Source organism: Podarcis liolepis (genome assembly GCF_965112155.1).
Source record: "Podarcis liolepis genome assembly, chromosome: Z".
Lineage (NCBI taxonomy): Eukaryota > Metazoa > Chordata > Lepidosauria > Squamata > Lacertidae > Podarcis > Podarcis liolepis.
Window position 1 is genome coordinate 46,588,337 of NC_139570.1, and position 12,886 is coordinate 46,601,222.

The 12,886-nt window shown below is 43.7% G+C and overlaps 1 protein-coding gene across 6 annotated transcripts in view; it reads right to left on the bottom strand.

Annotated features, from left to right (window-relative positions):
• Positions 1 to 12,886, bottom strand: part of CDK5RAP2 (CDK5 regulatory subunit associated protein 2) — a 138,048-nt gene that overhangs the window by 60,378 nt on the left and 64,784 nt on the right. For all 6 annotated transcript variants that reach the window (XM_083485685.1, XM_083485682.1, XM_083485684.1 and 3 more), the window contains exon 19: positions 946 to 1,041. In XM_083485685.1, the coding sequence (XP_083341811.1) occupies positions 946 to 1,041 (96 nt within the window). The remainder of the gene's footprint in view (positions 1 to 945; positions 1,042 to 12,886) is intronic.

The window sequence follows — 12,886 nt, forward strand, 5'->3', positions numbered from 1 at the left end:
GGGAGGATAAGCACTAAAGTATTTCACTGCATACTGGTCACCGCTGTGTAATAATCACACACCCCTTTATCAGACCCGGAAATTGGTCCCAGAGCATTCCTCCACATAATAGCTGAAGGGGTAATTCTCAGCATGCGCATTATCGGCACCAGTATATTTCTGTACATGGTCAGGGGGCAGAGGTGACGGCTCTGAGGAGGGATTATGGCAGTGCTGGAAAGGAGGTCAAGCGAAAAACATGAAAATTGCAGCCTGTGATCACCAAGGCTCCTCTACTCTCAACTCTCCCTGTGGACAACTCTGGTGTCTTGGCCAAATTTTGTGGTGCTGCCTGCACGCCTCTCTTGCACAGTCCCAGACCCAGCATGAGGAAGAGAAAGAGGGATGGGCTTGAGTTTGAGGAGAAGCAGCTGGGTGGCAAGGAGTTGAATGTGGGTGAACGAGCATATGAGGATTTTTCCTTCTGAGGCGGGTTGGATGAGGGCAGTGCGAGTGGGCGGGGGTATGTGAGGGCAGGGGGGGGATAGATTTGTGAGGGACCCGCACTCTGGGACACACTAGCTTCCAGCCACCTCACCAGCTTCCAACCACCTTACCATAATTCACCTCATAATGGTCGTACCCTTTTTGGAAATGAAAAATCGGCACACAAAAATGTGACCATTATGTGGTGAAATAGTAATAGGAGGGAAAACAATGGAACAAAGTAACCGATTGAAGGTCTCTATTGCCAGAAGAGATCTCAGTGTAGTGTAGCTGGTATTAGAAACCTTGGACTGCCTGCAGAGCAAATAGCTTCGGGCAGCTGAAGTGAGCCAAAGTACAAACTAAGTCAACCAAATTTCTACAAGGGTAAACTTACTGAGTCACTTGAAGCTCAGACCTGTATATTCCAAAAGGAAAGGGCTAGTAAAACTATTTAAATACACTAGACAAAAATCCCACCTCATTGGGTGTCTCAGTAGATTGGCCACTCTGGCTGTTTGTCTGGTCATTGAAAGCTTCTGTCAGAGTCCGACTTTCTTCTGTTCTTTCAAGGAACTACACAAATGAATGGAATGATATGAAAAATGCAGCGCTCGCAAAACAAAATCTGGTGATATGAAACGTGTACAAATAAGTCATGTCTTTTTTTGTTTTTAAAAAAATGAAATTGAAAAAAATATATGCCTGGAATAGAGTAACAAACATTAGATTAGAGGGCATCAAAAGGATCCAAAAAGATACCAATTTTAAAAAGCAAACAATTCAAATTCATGAATATTGACCACGGCTGTCAGCAATGCAGGACTCGGATACTTCAAGCAAGGGATGAATTCTCCCAAATTTGAATTGGATAAGATCAGGCTAAGCTGAACTACACCACTCAAGAGGAGACAGTAAATTGCTCGGCATGATCTGAGTCAATTCAAAAATCAATTCAAACCCTGTTCTGATCCTAGTCAATGATGTAACACAGTCAGATCCCAGTTCATCCTTTCCCCAATTTCTCTCTTCTTTCCCTCTTATTCACTTATGAAGCTGTTTCACTGGCAGAAAGTGAGAGGGGCATCTCTCCCTGCTCCAGCATCTAGTATGCTGCTGCAAAGTGTGTCAGATGCAAATAAATCTGGGAAACTGAGTTTTCTCCAAAGGTGGTGGCCGTAGCCCTAGGGGAAATTGATTTCCCATGTCTACTTGCATCTGGAATGCTGCATAGCAGCATGTCAGACCCTGGGAGGAGGAAGGAGGCCTTCATTTCACTTACCACCCCTGTTCAGAGAACAAGCCAAGCTGTGGTAGGAGAGGAGAGGAACTGGAAAATCATGGGCGGATGGGATGGGTGGCATGTAAACTGTTGAATAATTCAAGCAACACAAACCTCACCCAAAAATACAAGGCTGGACATAAGGCTAAGACCGAATGTACACCACACAACAGCTAAAGCTTCAATCTGGGGACTACCTTCCAAGCAAGCATGTGTTAGATTGGGTTGTTAGCATGCATGACATTCAAGTGCCAAGATTGGGCACATGCCAGGTCTGTAGGTTGCCTAGTGTTTCCTCCTAGTTTTATGGCAGGCAATGGGGGAGCAGTTTCAGTACTTGTCTAACAAGGCTATGAATCTATTCTCCACCAATATCTCAGAACCAGAAAGACTGGATTTATTATGGCATAAGCTTTCAAGGACTAGGGCCCATTTTGTCTAATGCACCTGATGGCTACAATAAATCAGTTGGTCTTTAAGGTGCCTGTTGACTCTTTTTTGTGCTTGCTCCAACAAACTAGCTTGGCTGCCTTTCTGTGTCTTAGTTTATGAATTAAGGCAATAGTCACAAAGCACTGCTTAAACCTAACTGAGGTTGTCTACTCATTTTCTTAATGAGGTTGAAAATTCATTTTTAAAACTTCTGCTGCAGTTATAAATAAAAAAGACATGTTCCACTGTAACTTTTTAAGCTTGACCAAATTTATGTAGCCAAAAGAGATATTGGGTTCAAATATTTATGGGATTATTGATCCTTCAGCCTTCTGTGGTATGGGTAGGATGGATGGGGAGCATACAAGTATCAGAACATGCTCCCATGCTCTGATCCAGCACTACATGCACAGGAAGAAATTCCCAAATGTGTGGGATTTGCATGGGGCACCACATCATCAAACTGAGTTGACATGAATATTCCTCTCTCTGGACCCAATAGTTTGGGTTGCACAGAGAGTCATTTCATATATGTGAATGCTCTGATCATCTGTACAAGGGAAAGAAAACTGGATGCAGTCTGCCAACCTGCCCCTGCCTTCACTGTCCAAAGGCCAATAGGCTGGTTTTCATCTGTTTAAAAAGGGGGGTCCCCACCACCCCATGGTCCTTTGCAGCACAAGACCAAATCTACCTTTGGGCAAAATACCACCTGAGCAGAGTGCAAGGAATTTGGCTGGGAAAAGGTTCTCAATAGATCATGGCCTTCTAAATGTCAGCTTTTCAGAACACCCTCAAGCATTCAAGTTTTCATGTTCTAAAGAAGGGGGCTAAGGAACTTTAGGCCCAGGAGCAACCTTCAAGGCTCCGCACCCAGCACTCAGGACTCTCCTTTGGCCACATCTCCTTACCCACCCTGCTTCAGTGCATTTGCCCTGCTGGAATGTTTCATTGAACTATGAGCATGCTATGTGCTTGTGTGAATGGAGGGGTGGGTGTGTGGTAGTATTATCATATTTTGAAGAGCAAAAAAGAGGACACATTTGCCAACTTCTACTTTTAACTATGGATCACTATGATGTCTCTCATTTTAAATACCCCTACTATATGTAGGCTATAGAAGCTGTGATATATTGCTAGTGGCAATGTTCTTAACTTTCATATATAGAAATAAACCAGGACTACCAAGCAAGGTTTTGCTACAGCTCCTAAATAAATTTTCTGTTGTGTTAGTTGAATTTAAAAATCCTGCTGATTTACCACTTCCCTCCCAATACTCCCAGTTGTGCAATCCCACTGGGTTTTAAGGCATGTGGTGCCATAAGGCATGTGTGGTGGAAATGGAAAAGTCCTGAATGTGGCAAGTTGGCTGTTTATATTATTCTGTTTTAATTACAACAGCCACATAGATAGCACATTAACCAGAAGCCAGCTCTCAAAAGTTAAATGTTAAATGTTTTGGAAGTTCGCATTTTCTTCAATCAGTTTTTTGGTCAGATTTCCAATTTGTGCAGATTCTGGTCCTTGTTTACACCCACCCCTCCAAAGCAACCCAAGCTACCATGCTGCTTGCCTATAATTTGGATTCCCATTCTTTCCCTAAATAAATAAATAGCCATCATAATAATACTTAATGACGAGGATACAAAATTAAAACTTGGAGATAGTTATTCCTCCTAGACTGTCTAGCACCTGACAAGAAAAGCATCACAATAGTTCTCGTTAGACAGAATCAGGAGCCAAAGTTACCCAGGCACTGACTGTCCCTCACTTTCAGCTCTGAGTGGGCTGGTCTTGTCGTATTCTTCCCACCTTTGCAATCTCACCCCTGCTCCCCACTTCTGGCATCAACAATATAAAACAGGGGTTGGGGGTTATTATTGCTCTCACTGTTGTTGTTGTTTTAACTTACCTTTGGAGGCGTGAAAGTAGTGAGGTGCCTGTGTGTTTCTCGCAAAGAGTGGAATAAGGGAGAGAGGGAGGAAATAAGGGAGAGAGGGTGGGGTGGGGGATAAAAATTTAAAAATCCTCTCCCAGTCGTGAAATGTGCTGCCGAAACAGAGTCCACTCAGTTAGTGTGCCTTTGCCATACTTGCAATGCTGGCGAGGGAGGCGGGTTGAGGTTGGGAGGGGGAAGTGGTGAAAGGAGCCGAGTCTGCAAATGCCCTAAGTGCCTGGAGCACACCAGATGGAAAGCTTCTTCCCAAACTGGGCCAATTCATCTCTCTCTCCCTGCCACATCCTCCCCTCCACACATACCTGATACCTTCCAGATTAGCAGAGTAAAGCAGGGCTGGTTGGTAGGGTGAGAGGAAGACAGCGAGAGCCAGTGAACGTGCAACTCATGTCAGCATGTGGCTGCTGCTGGCTGCATTGTGCTGGGAGCTGGAGGGATGGAGAGGGCAGGAAAGAGAGCAAGGGCCACAAGAATAATATTTGAGCTGCTCCAGTTCCAAGAGAAGCTTGTATATTTCACAGGGAAACTGACATGCTGGGGGGAAGAGAAAGAAAGAGGTTTGGATTCCTGGTGCCTGTGTGTGGCTGGGATGGAGTGTGGCAAGAGTATTTATTTTTATGAATGGTCAGAACTTTCATTGGCTGGCAGGGGTGGCTGGCAGGCTCTTGACTGGCAGGAAGTGGCTGTGTAAAACCTGGCAGCCCTTTTTTTTCTTGGGAGATTCGTGGAAGTATGAAGTGGAACTGTTGATAAGGAAGAGGGGAAAGTGAGCTGGTCCCTGCCTATCCCTGCAGCAGAAGAGGGAAGAGAGGTTGGGTAAGGTGATCCAGGGGGGCTTGGAGGGAGATCCCACAGGCAGAAAAGCAAAACAAAAAACAACCACAGAAGACCTGTAAAAAACCTGGACATTCTGCCAAATTTTAAAAATCCATCCAGACAGACATTTTAAACCTGAAAAAGAGGACATTTCTGGGGGGAAACAGACGTATGGCAACCCTAGTATGCAAATATAAACCTCTGACTTTTGTCAGGCTTAAATACAGCCGACTATTCAAAGTAAGAGCCATATCCATTGCTCCACCCACTTTGTCTCTGACATGCATTCCCCAGAAGGTTCCCAAAACGAGAATGTAGTCCTTGGGTTGAAAAGGTTTCTCCATCCCTGTTCTAAAGGAAGCACCATGGGAACAGGACACAGCTCTTTTCAGCTGCATTCTCTTCTTCTGACAAACGATTTTGAACTCAAAGAATCAGGAAGCTGCTTTAATGGGCTTAAAGCCAGCAGAAGAATTCATTATCCTGCACAGGTGTTATCTGGGATTAAAAGAACCTGCTTTTAGGGTGGAAACATTGTCAAGGATGGCCTATAGCCAATCAAGTGGGAGCAGCCAGGAGAGAAAGCAAGAGCAAGGAGTTGGATCCCTGAGCAGATCATGGATGAAAAATAGATCAGGCCACCCACGCCCCATGCAAGCCCACATTTGACCGGGGGGCGGGGGGGGGTGATAAATTTTGAAGCCATGGGAGAAATAGGTTTTCCCCCCAGCTCAAAACACAAATTTGGGGAAAACTGAAAAATCTTCAATACATTATTTAGCACCCTTTACAGATCAAATATCACTTTGTTATTTTAGAAACATAAAAATGTATTGTGTCTAACTTGGTATGTCATAAAATTACCATGTTTTGTATATTCAAAGTACAGTTTAGACATACAATAATTACAAAATAAATTTAGAGGGGTTTTTTAAAAAAAAAGTTACAAAAGCTGCCAAACTGTAAGAAACCTAAGCATCTCTTTGGTTTTGTCAATTTATGAAGAGCTAGCAAAAAGTAAAAAACAGAAGAAACCATCAACATTATAGTAAAAACAAAGAAAGTTATTGTGCATTCTGAAAATCATTACATCTCCTCCAGGCCTTCACAGTGTGAAGCAGACATAAAGCACTCATTTCCATAAAAACAGCTGAGAAAAAGAAGGGAGGGGGGGAGAAGAAGACTCAATGTATACTACATAAAATTTAATCAGTGTCATTTTCTGAGTTATCATTACCAGTTTCTGCTTCTTTTTATTATTTTTATTTGCCAGCACATTTATCAAGAATTTCTAAAAACTAATGGCTTGACTGGAGATGCGAAACCTGGGGGTCATTTTGGATTCACAGCTGTCCATGGAGGCGCAGGTTAATTCTGTGTCCGGGATGGCTGTCTAACAGCGATGGCTGAGACCCTACCTGCCCACACACTGTCTTGCTGGAGTGGTACATGCTCTGTTTATCTCCTGCTTGGACTACTGCAATGCACTCTACATGAGGCTACCTTTGAAGGTGACTCAGATACTGCAATTAATCCAGAACGCGGCAGCTAGACTGGTGACTGGGAGTGGCTGCCGGGACCATATAACACCAGTCCTAAAGGAACTACATTGGCTCCCAGTACAATTTCCAAGTGCAATTCAAAGTGTTGGTGCTGACCTTTAAAGCCCTAAATGGTCTTGGCCCTGTATACTCCCCTGTATATGCCCCACAGAGGACCTTAAGGTCCATAAATAGCAACACCGTAAAGGTCCCAGGCCCTAAGGAAGTCAGATTAGCCTCAGCCAGAGCCAGGGCCTTTTCAACACTGGCTCCAGCCTGGTGGAACGCTCTGCCTCATGAGACAGGATCTGATTTCTTTCCGCAGGGCCTGTAAGACAGAGTTGTTCCACCTGGCCTTTGGCTTAGAATCAAATTGATTCCCTCCCCCACTTTCTTTTTTCCTCTCTCCTCCTGTGATAAGGCTGCATTTAATGTTTTAATTGTTTTAATGTTGTATTTTAATCTTGTTTTAAGTTGTATTTCAATCAACTTCTTTTTAAATTGCTTGTTAGCTGCCCTGAGCCTGGTATTTGCTGGGGAGGGCAGGGTATGAATAAATTTATTATTATTATTATTATTATTATTATTATTATTATTATTATTATACCTGAAGGTGCATCTCTGCCCCCATTGTCCAGCCATGACACTGAGGTCCAGCTCGGAGGGCCTTCTGGCAGTTTCCCCAATGCAGAGGGCCTTCTCAGTAGTTGCACCCACCATGTGGAACACCCTCCTGTCAGATGTCAAGGAAATAAACAACTATATGAATTTCAGAAGACATCTGAAGGCAGCTTTTAATGTTTAATGTTTAGTTGTGTTCTTTTATATTCTGTTGGAAGCAGCCCAGAGTGATTGGAGTAGCCCAATCAGATGGGCAAGGTACTACTACTACTACTATTATTACTACTACTACTTCTATTAATTTTGAAAAAGCATCTCTTCCCTTTCACATGTTGGTACATTTCTTGATTTGGTGTATTTTCAGACACAGAAAAGTTTCTTTCACAAGCTGCAGAAGATTGAGGTATATGAAGTAAGCAAGAAGAAGGCTCGAAAGTTGCCTTGCCACCATGTTGCAGGAGGGATGTATTTGGCGGAATCCCAGACTGCATTACTCAACCAAAATACCTGAAGCTGTTCTGTTTTGTGCAGCTTTTGAAAGTATTGCATGCATTTTTATCTGAAAGTATTGCATACACTTTCTGTTCTTTTCTGTTGCTCTGTACTTTCACCCCCCCCCCTCCTGGTCTTTGGAGGCCCAGTCAAGAGGACCAAAGCAGATCCACCAAATATCCAAGAGGAAGCCCACAAGCAAAGAAGGTACTGAATCCTTCTTCCTTCTCTTGCAACAAAGGCCATGCCCCCTATCTTGCATTTGGCAACTGTAGTCTCAGTGTACAACTCAGTGTCCTCTGGGTACAGAAACTGTAATAATCCAATTTTGTACATAGTCTTACATAAAAGTCTTCCTATTACATAGTTTTTAGTCCTCACTTTGGAGCTGTAAAAATATGAATGTATTATCTTAAACATTTTATTCATCATTCATTCCAAAATAAAATACTTCATAGTCCAACATTTTTCAGTTGGATGGGGCAAAAAGGGGTTGGAGGGAAATGAGGGGTTAGTTTTCTTCCATTTTCCCATCTTTCCCCTCAGGACTTCACATTTCTAGTGGCAATGGGGAGCACTCACTTGTCAATCACCTGACATAATAATGATTGTGCATGAACTGCTTTTGCCCAAATGGACAAACAGCTGATTAGCAGTGCTTGCAAGCAACAGCTGTGTTTTTACCTACCTCACAGGTAAAATCATATATAGGCATGGCTGCACCAAAACAGCCTGAAAGGACAAATGAGAAGGCCTGGGTGCCAGGACCTTGGTGCCCCACTATTAAGAGCCAATGGGAGATTTGGGTCATGTGATAAACAGTTTACTGAAAAGAAAAATATTTTATTAAGACCTCAGATTGCTCTTTCTTAAGGCTAGCTTCATATATTACCTAAGAGAGTAAAAAAGCATCAAGGATTATATCCAACTAAGTTTTATTCAGAGTAGACCTTCTGGAATTAGTGGACCTGATGGTCACTTCCGGGTTAGTCATGTCCATTGATTCCAATGGGTCTTCCTGGAGAAGAACTAACACTGGATAAAACTCCAAGTGTATAAACAGTGGCCTGACAGTTGGCTTAATCCAGCAGGGCTCTTATGCACTTAAGGACATGAAGGCAAGAGACCTCCCCACCACCAGCAAATGGTCTTCTGAAGCGTACTGCCTCTGAAACTTGATACAAGAAAGCATACAGTCACCAAGAGCTCCTTCCCAACCAGCACCAAGTTACTAAAATTGTGTTGATCTACTTTAAAAGGCCACCAAAGAAGCAAGCAAGCATAGAGCTGCATTCAAGACTTCAAGTGTTAGCTTCTGAGTGATGGAGAAATTGCTGTACCCCAAGGAAGAGACTTTTAATGCTTGACCAATTTTTTTTTAAAATGTAAAATATGTGGCTCAAGGCCAGGAGAAGGTCTATGAAGGATAAAGCTTCCTCTTTCAAATCATCCCATGGCAATGAAAAACCTTGAGAATGTGTTTTTTCCTAAATGAATAGTTGATATGCTTGGTTTGCAAAGATCCCATGAGTCCCAGAGGCAGGACTCAGCACATCTGAAAGCAGATGTTCAGAGGACAGCAGAAAAACAACCTTTTTTTATCTCTCTTTTGGAGCCCGAAGGCACCCCATACAGCTCAGAGCTGTGGCAACCCAAGGGAGACATGACTTAGGAAGACTCTACAGCGGGGCTTAGCAGGATTGTGTTTCTGCTGTCTTCACAGAAAGAAAAAATGATACATTTTTTAAAACAGCCAAGAGAAAGTCCTGGGCTCAGAGAGTTATATCTTGATGGGCATCATGTGCTGGTTGAGAGGAATGAACAAATCCCACGGCAGCACCAAATGAAGCAGATTCCAATACGTTAAAATAAGCCCCACTACCAAGAATTTGACCAATTCAGTATTCTAATATTTATTCAATGTGGGTGGCACACTCAATGCTGTACAAAGCTGAGGGCCAAATTAGATGTGATGATGGAGACCCCCAAATACATTCCCCTGCTGTTTCTAAAGGTGTTCATAGCACCTTGAGGAAGCAAGGGTAGAGATCTGGATCAACACTGTTGTGCTGCAGAACAGGGGAAGGGCATTAAGCCTTCCTTCCCTATGAAAATACCCCCCAAAACTCCTACAAAAAACTGCCTACAGGATATGTATAACCCAGGAATGTGTATGTTTTCAGTTCTGGGCACTGCATTTCAAGGATTTAGACAAATGACTTCAGAAAAAGTCAATGAAGAGGGTCAAAAGTGCAGTCCTGTGGAGAAACGTTGATGGAACTGGGATGCTTAGCTTGGAGAAAGCCGTGTAAGCACCTGAAGGGCTGTCAGTTTTCTCCTTTTCCAGTTTCTCTTATTTTGCTAAAAGATATAGGGCTATCAAATGTCCAGGACAGAGATTAAATATAAAAATACATACATATATTTGTGTGTGTGTGCTACTCTTCAAGAAGAAATAGGATTGTTTTGCACACTAGTGCCAGAACTGTGATACCACTGTGTAACATTGGGGGGGGGGTGGAGGGGGAGAGGAAAACAAGTTTTCAGCCAATATTCCCCCCAAACAACAATTTAACATGCAGATTCTGGGATTAAGGCCATATTAGATATCAGAATAGGGACGCGAGTGGTGCTGTGGGTTAAACCACAGAGCCTAGGGCTTGCCGATCAGAAGGTCGGCAGTTCAAATCCCTGTGACGGGGTGAGCTCCCGTTGCTCGGTCCCTGCTCCTGCCAACCTAGCAGTTCAAAAGCACGTCAAAGTGCAAGTAGATAAATAGGTACCGCTCCGGCGGGAAGGTACACGCCGTTTCCATGCGCTGCTCTAGTTCGCCAGAAGCGGCTTAGTCATGCTGGCCACATGACCCGGAAGCTGTACGCCGGCTCCCTCAGCCAATAAAGCGAGATGAGCGGCGCAACTCCAGAGTCGGTCACGACTGGACCTAACGGTTGGGGTCCCTTTACGTTTACCTTTAGATATCAGATTAGAACAGACTGAAATGAGTGGTGGAGAACACTTGGCCAACATCATTTTTTCAAGAGCAACCAGTCAGATGCCTCTACAGTCCTCCATCAGGGCATGAAGGCTACTATCATCCGCTGCTGCCTCCCCCCAGCCCATAATTGGTATTCATAGACAAACTGCTTGTGAATTTGAAGGTTGCATTTAGCTACCAGGAACTAATAGCTGTTGATAAATTTATCCAAGAATCTGTCTAACCCCATTTGAAAACCATTTACTCTGTCTACCTTAAGATCTGTCTTTCCCCTATCTCTACTCTTTTGCAAGCTCCATGCAACTTCTGAGGCCTTGCTCCATGGTCCCCTACTGAATTGTAGACTCACAGACCTGGAAGCAATCTTGGTGACCATCTGCATCAACAATGCCAGATCTGCATTGCAACGACAGCATCCCTGACAGATTGCTGAAGGCATTTAAGCAGAGGCTAGATGGCAAAGGAGAGTCCACAATCTCCCGAGACAGGCGCTACAGGCACTATTGAACAGTGTGTATATATATCCCACCTTTCCTCCAATGACCTCAAGGTGGTATACATGTTTCTCTTCTTCCCCATTTTATATTTGTTACAACCCTGTGAGGTAGGTTAGGCTGAGGGATTGTGATTAACCCAAGATCACCTAGTGAGTTTCATGGCTGGGCAGTGTTTTAAACCCTGGTCTCTCAGGTCCTAGTCAAACACTCTAACCACTACATCATGCTCTTACCATTGCATAGTTTTATCCTAATGGGAACCTCAGGCTCAGGGACCAAATGCAGCCTACCAGGACTCTCTGGCTGGACTTTAGGACTCTCCCCAGGCCACACAACCTACTGACCCTTCCTTGCGCCCTCCTTGAATATTTGTTTCTGGCTCAAATGTGGCCATTTACTCTGAGAATGCCTCTACCTTGCCTGCAAGCCACTGGCATTCTCAGAGCTCAATGACACTCAGGGTTCAAAGCTGTGCCTGCAGGAGTGTGACATATGGAAAGGCCTTGGGGAAATTCCAAGGGCAGTGAAGCCTGAAGGGTCACAATGGGTCCCCGGTCCTGAGATTTTATCATCCCTGGTGTAGCAGAAGTACTTGTGTATTCAGGGGAGGGCCACAACTCAGAGGTAAAAGTATCTGCTTTGCATGCAGAAGGCCCCAGATTCAACCCCCCAGCATATCCAAAAAGGTTCCCTGCCCCAATTCTATTGTATTTTAAACTGCTGTTAGTCGCCCTGAGATTATTTATGATTTATGATGAGGGGTGGGGTAGAAAGCTGAGAAATAAAACTAAAAAAAATAAAAATACTTTTCTCAGTTAAGTTTACTAGGTATCCAGTAGTACTGGAGCTTTTTCAGTTGCCATGCCAGTTCCACAGAATGGCCTCCTCAGGGAGGCCCATCAAGTCCAACCACATAGGGTTAAGACCTGGCTCTTTGAGAAGGCTTTAGGGTCTTTCATTTTCATGAAAGCTGGTTTTTGTTCCTCCCGCTCCATCTGCTTGGATTTTTGACTGAGGTGTGGTTGCTGAAATTTGTATAGTCTTTATTTATCTTTATTATTAATTAATAACTTGGGGCATTACTTAATCCCTTTGTGTTCTTATTACTTGGTTTTTCTTGGCTGCAAGCTTCATTGTTTTTGAGAAAAACTGGATTAAAAAATGTGTAAAAAAAAACCATACACACAAAATCCTGGCCAGACTTACAGGATTCTTTTTAAGGAGTAGAATTAGATAATATATGTGGACCACTTTGAAAAAACTCAAAAGTGTTATATAAATGCCACTGTTGTGGTTTTCTGTTGACAGTTGCAGGGGAACAGCACCCCCTTGAGGAGAGCAGTGCAAATTGCAGCAAACATCTCTCCCAAAGCAACGCCTCTACTTTAAGAAACAGCCACCTTGTAAAAACCCAGATCCAGTATTGAGGGTCTCAGTTCAAGACAAAAATGCGGGGAGACACTCAGAAACCTCCAGTATGCTTATAACCAGAAGTTAACAGAGTCCCTTTTAAAAACACACACACACACACACACACACACACACACACGCACACACACACACACACACACAAACAGTATCAGGCTATGTGGGGTCCAGTGCCACGCCAATAATGCATTAAGAATGTTGCAGGACCCTGGACACAGATACCAAGAATGAGGTGACTATGGAGGCACTCAATCTGAACCCAGTAACAAAGGGCTCTCAAGCTTAAGAACTGAGAACCCAAGACTGCAGCCCTCAACCTCAGCTCTATCAAGCGATTGGACTCCTCAATGCCCAAATACC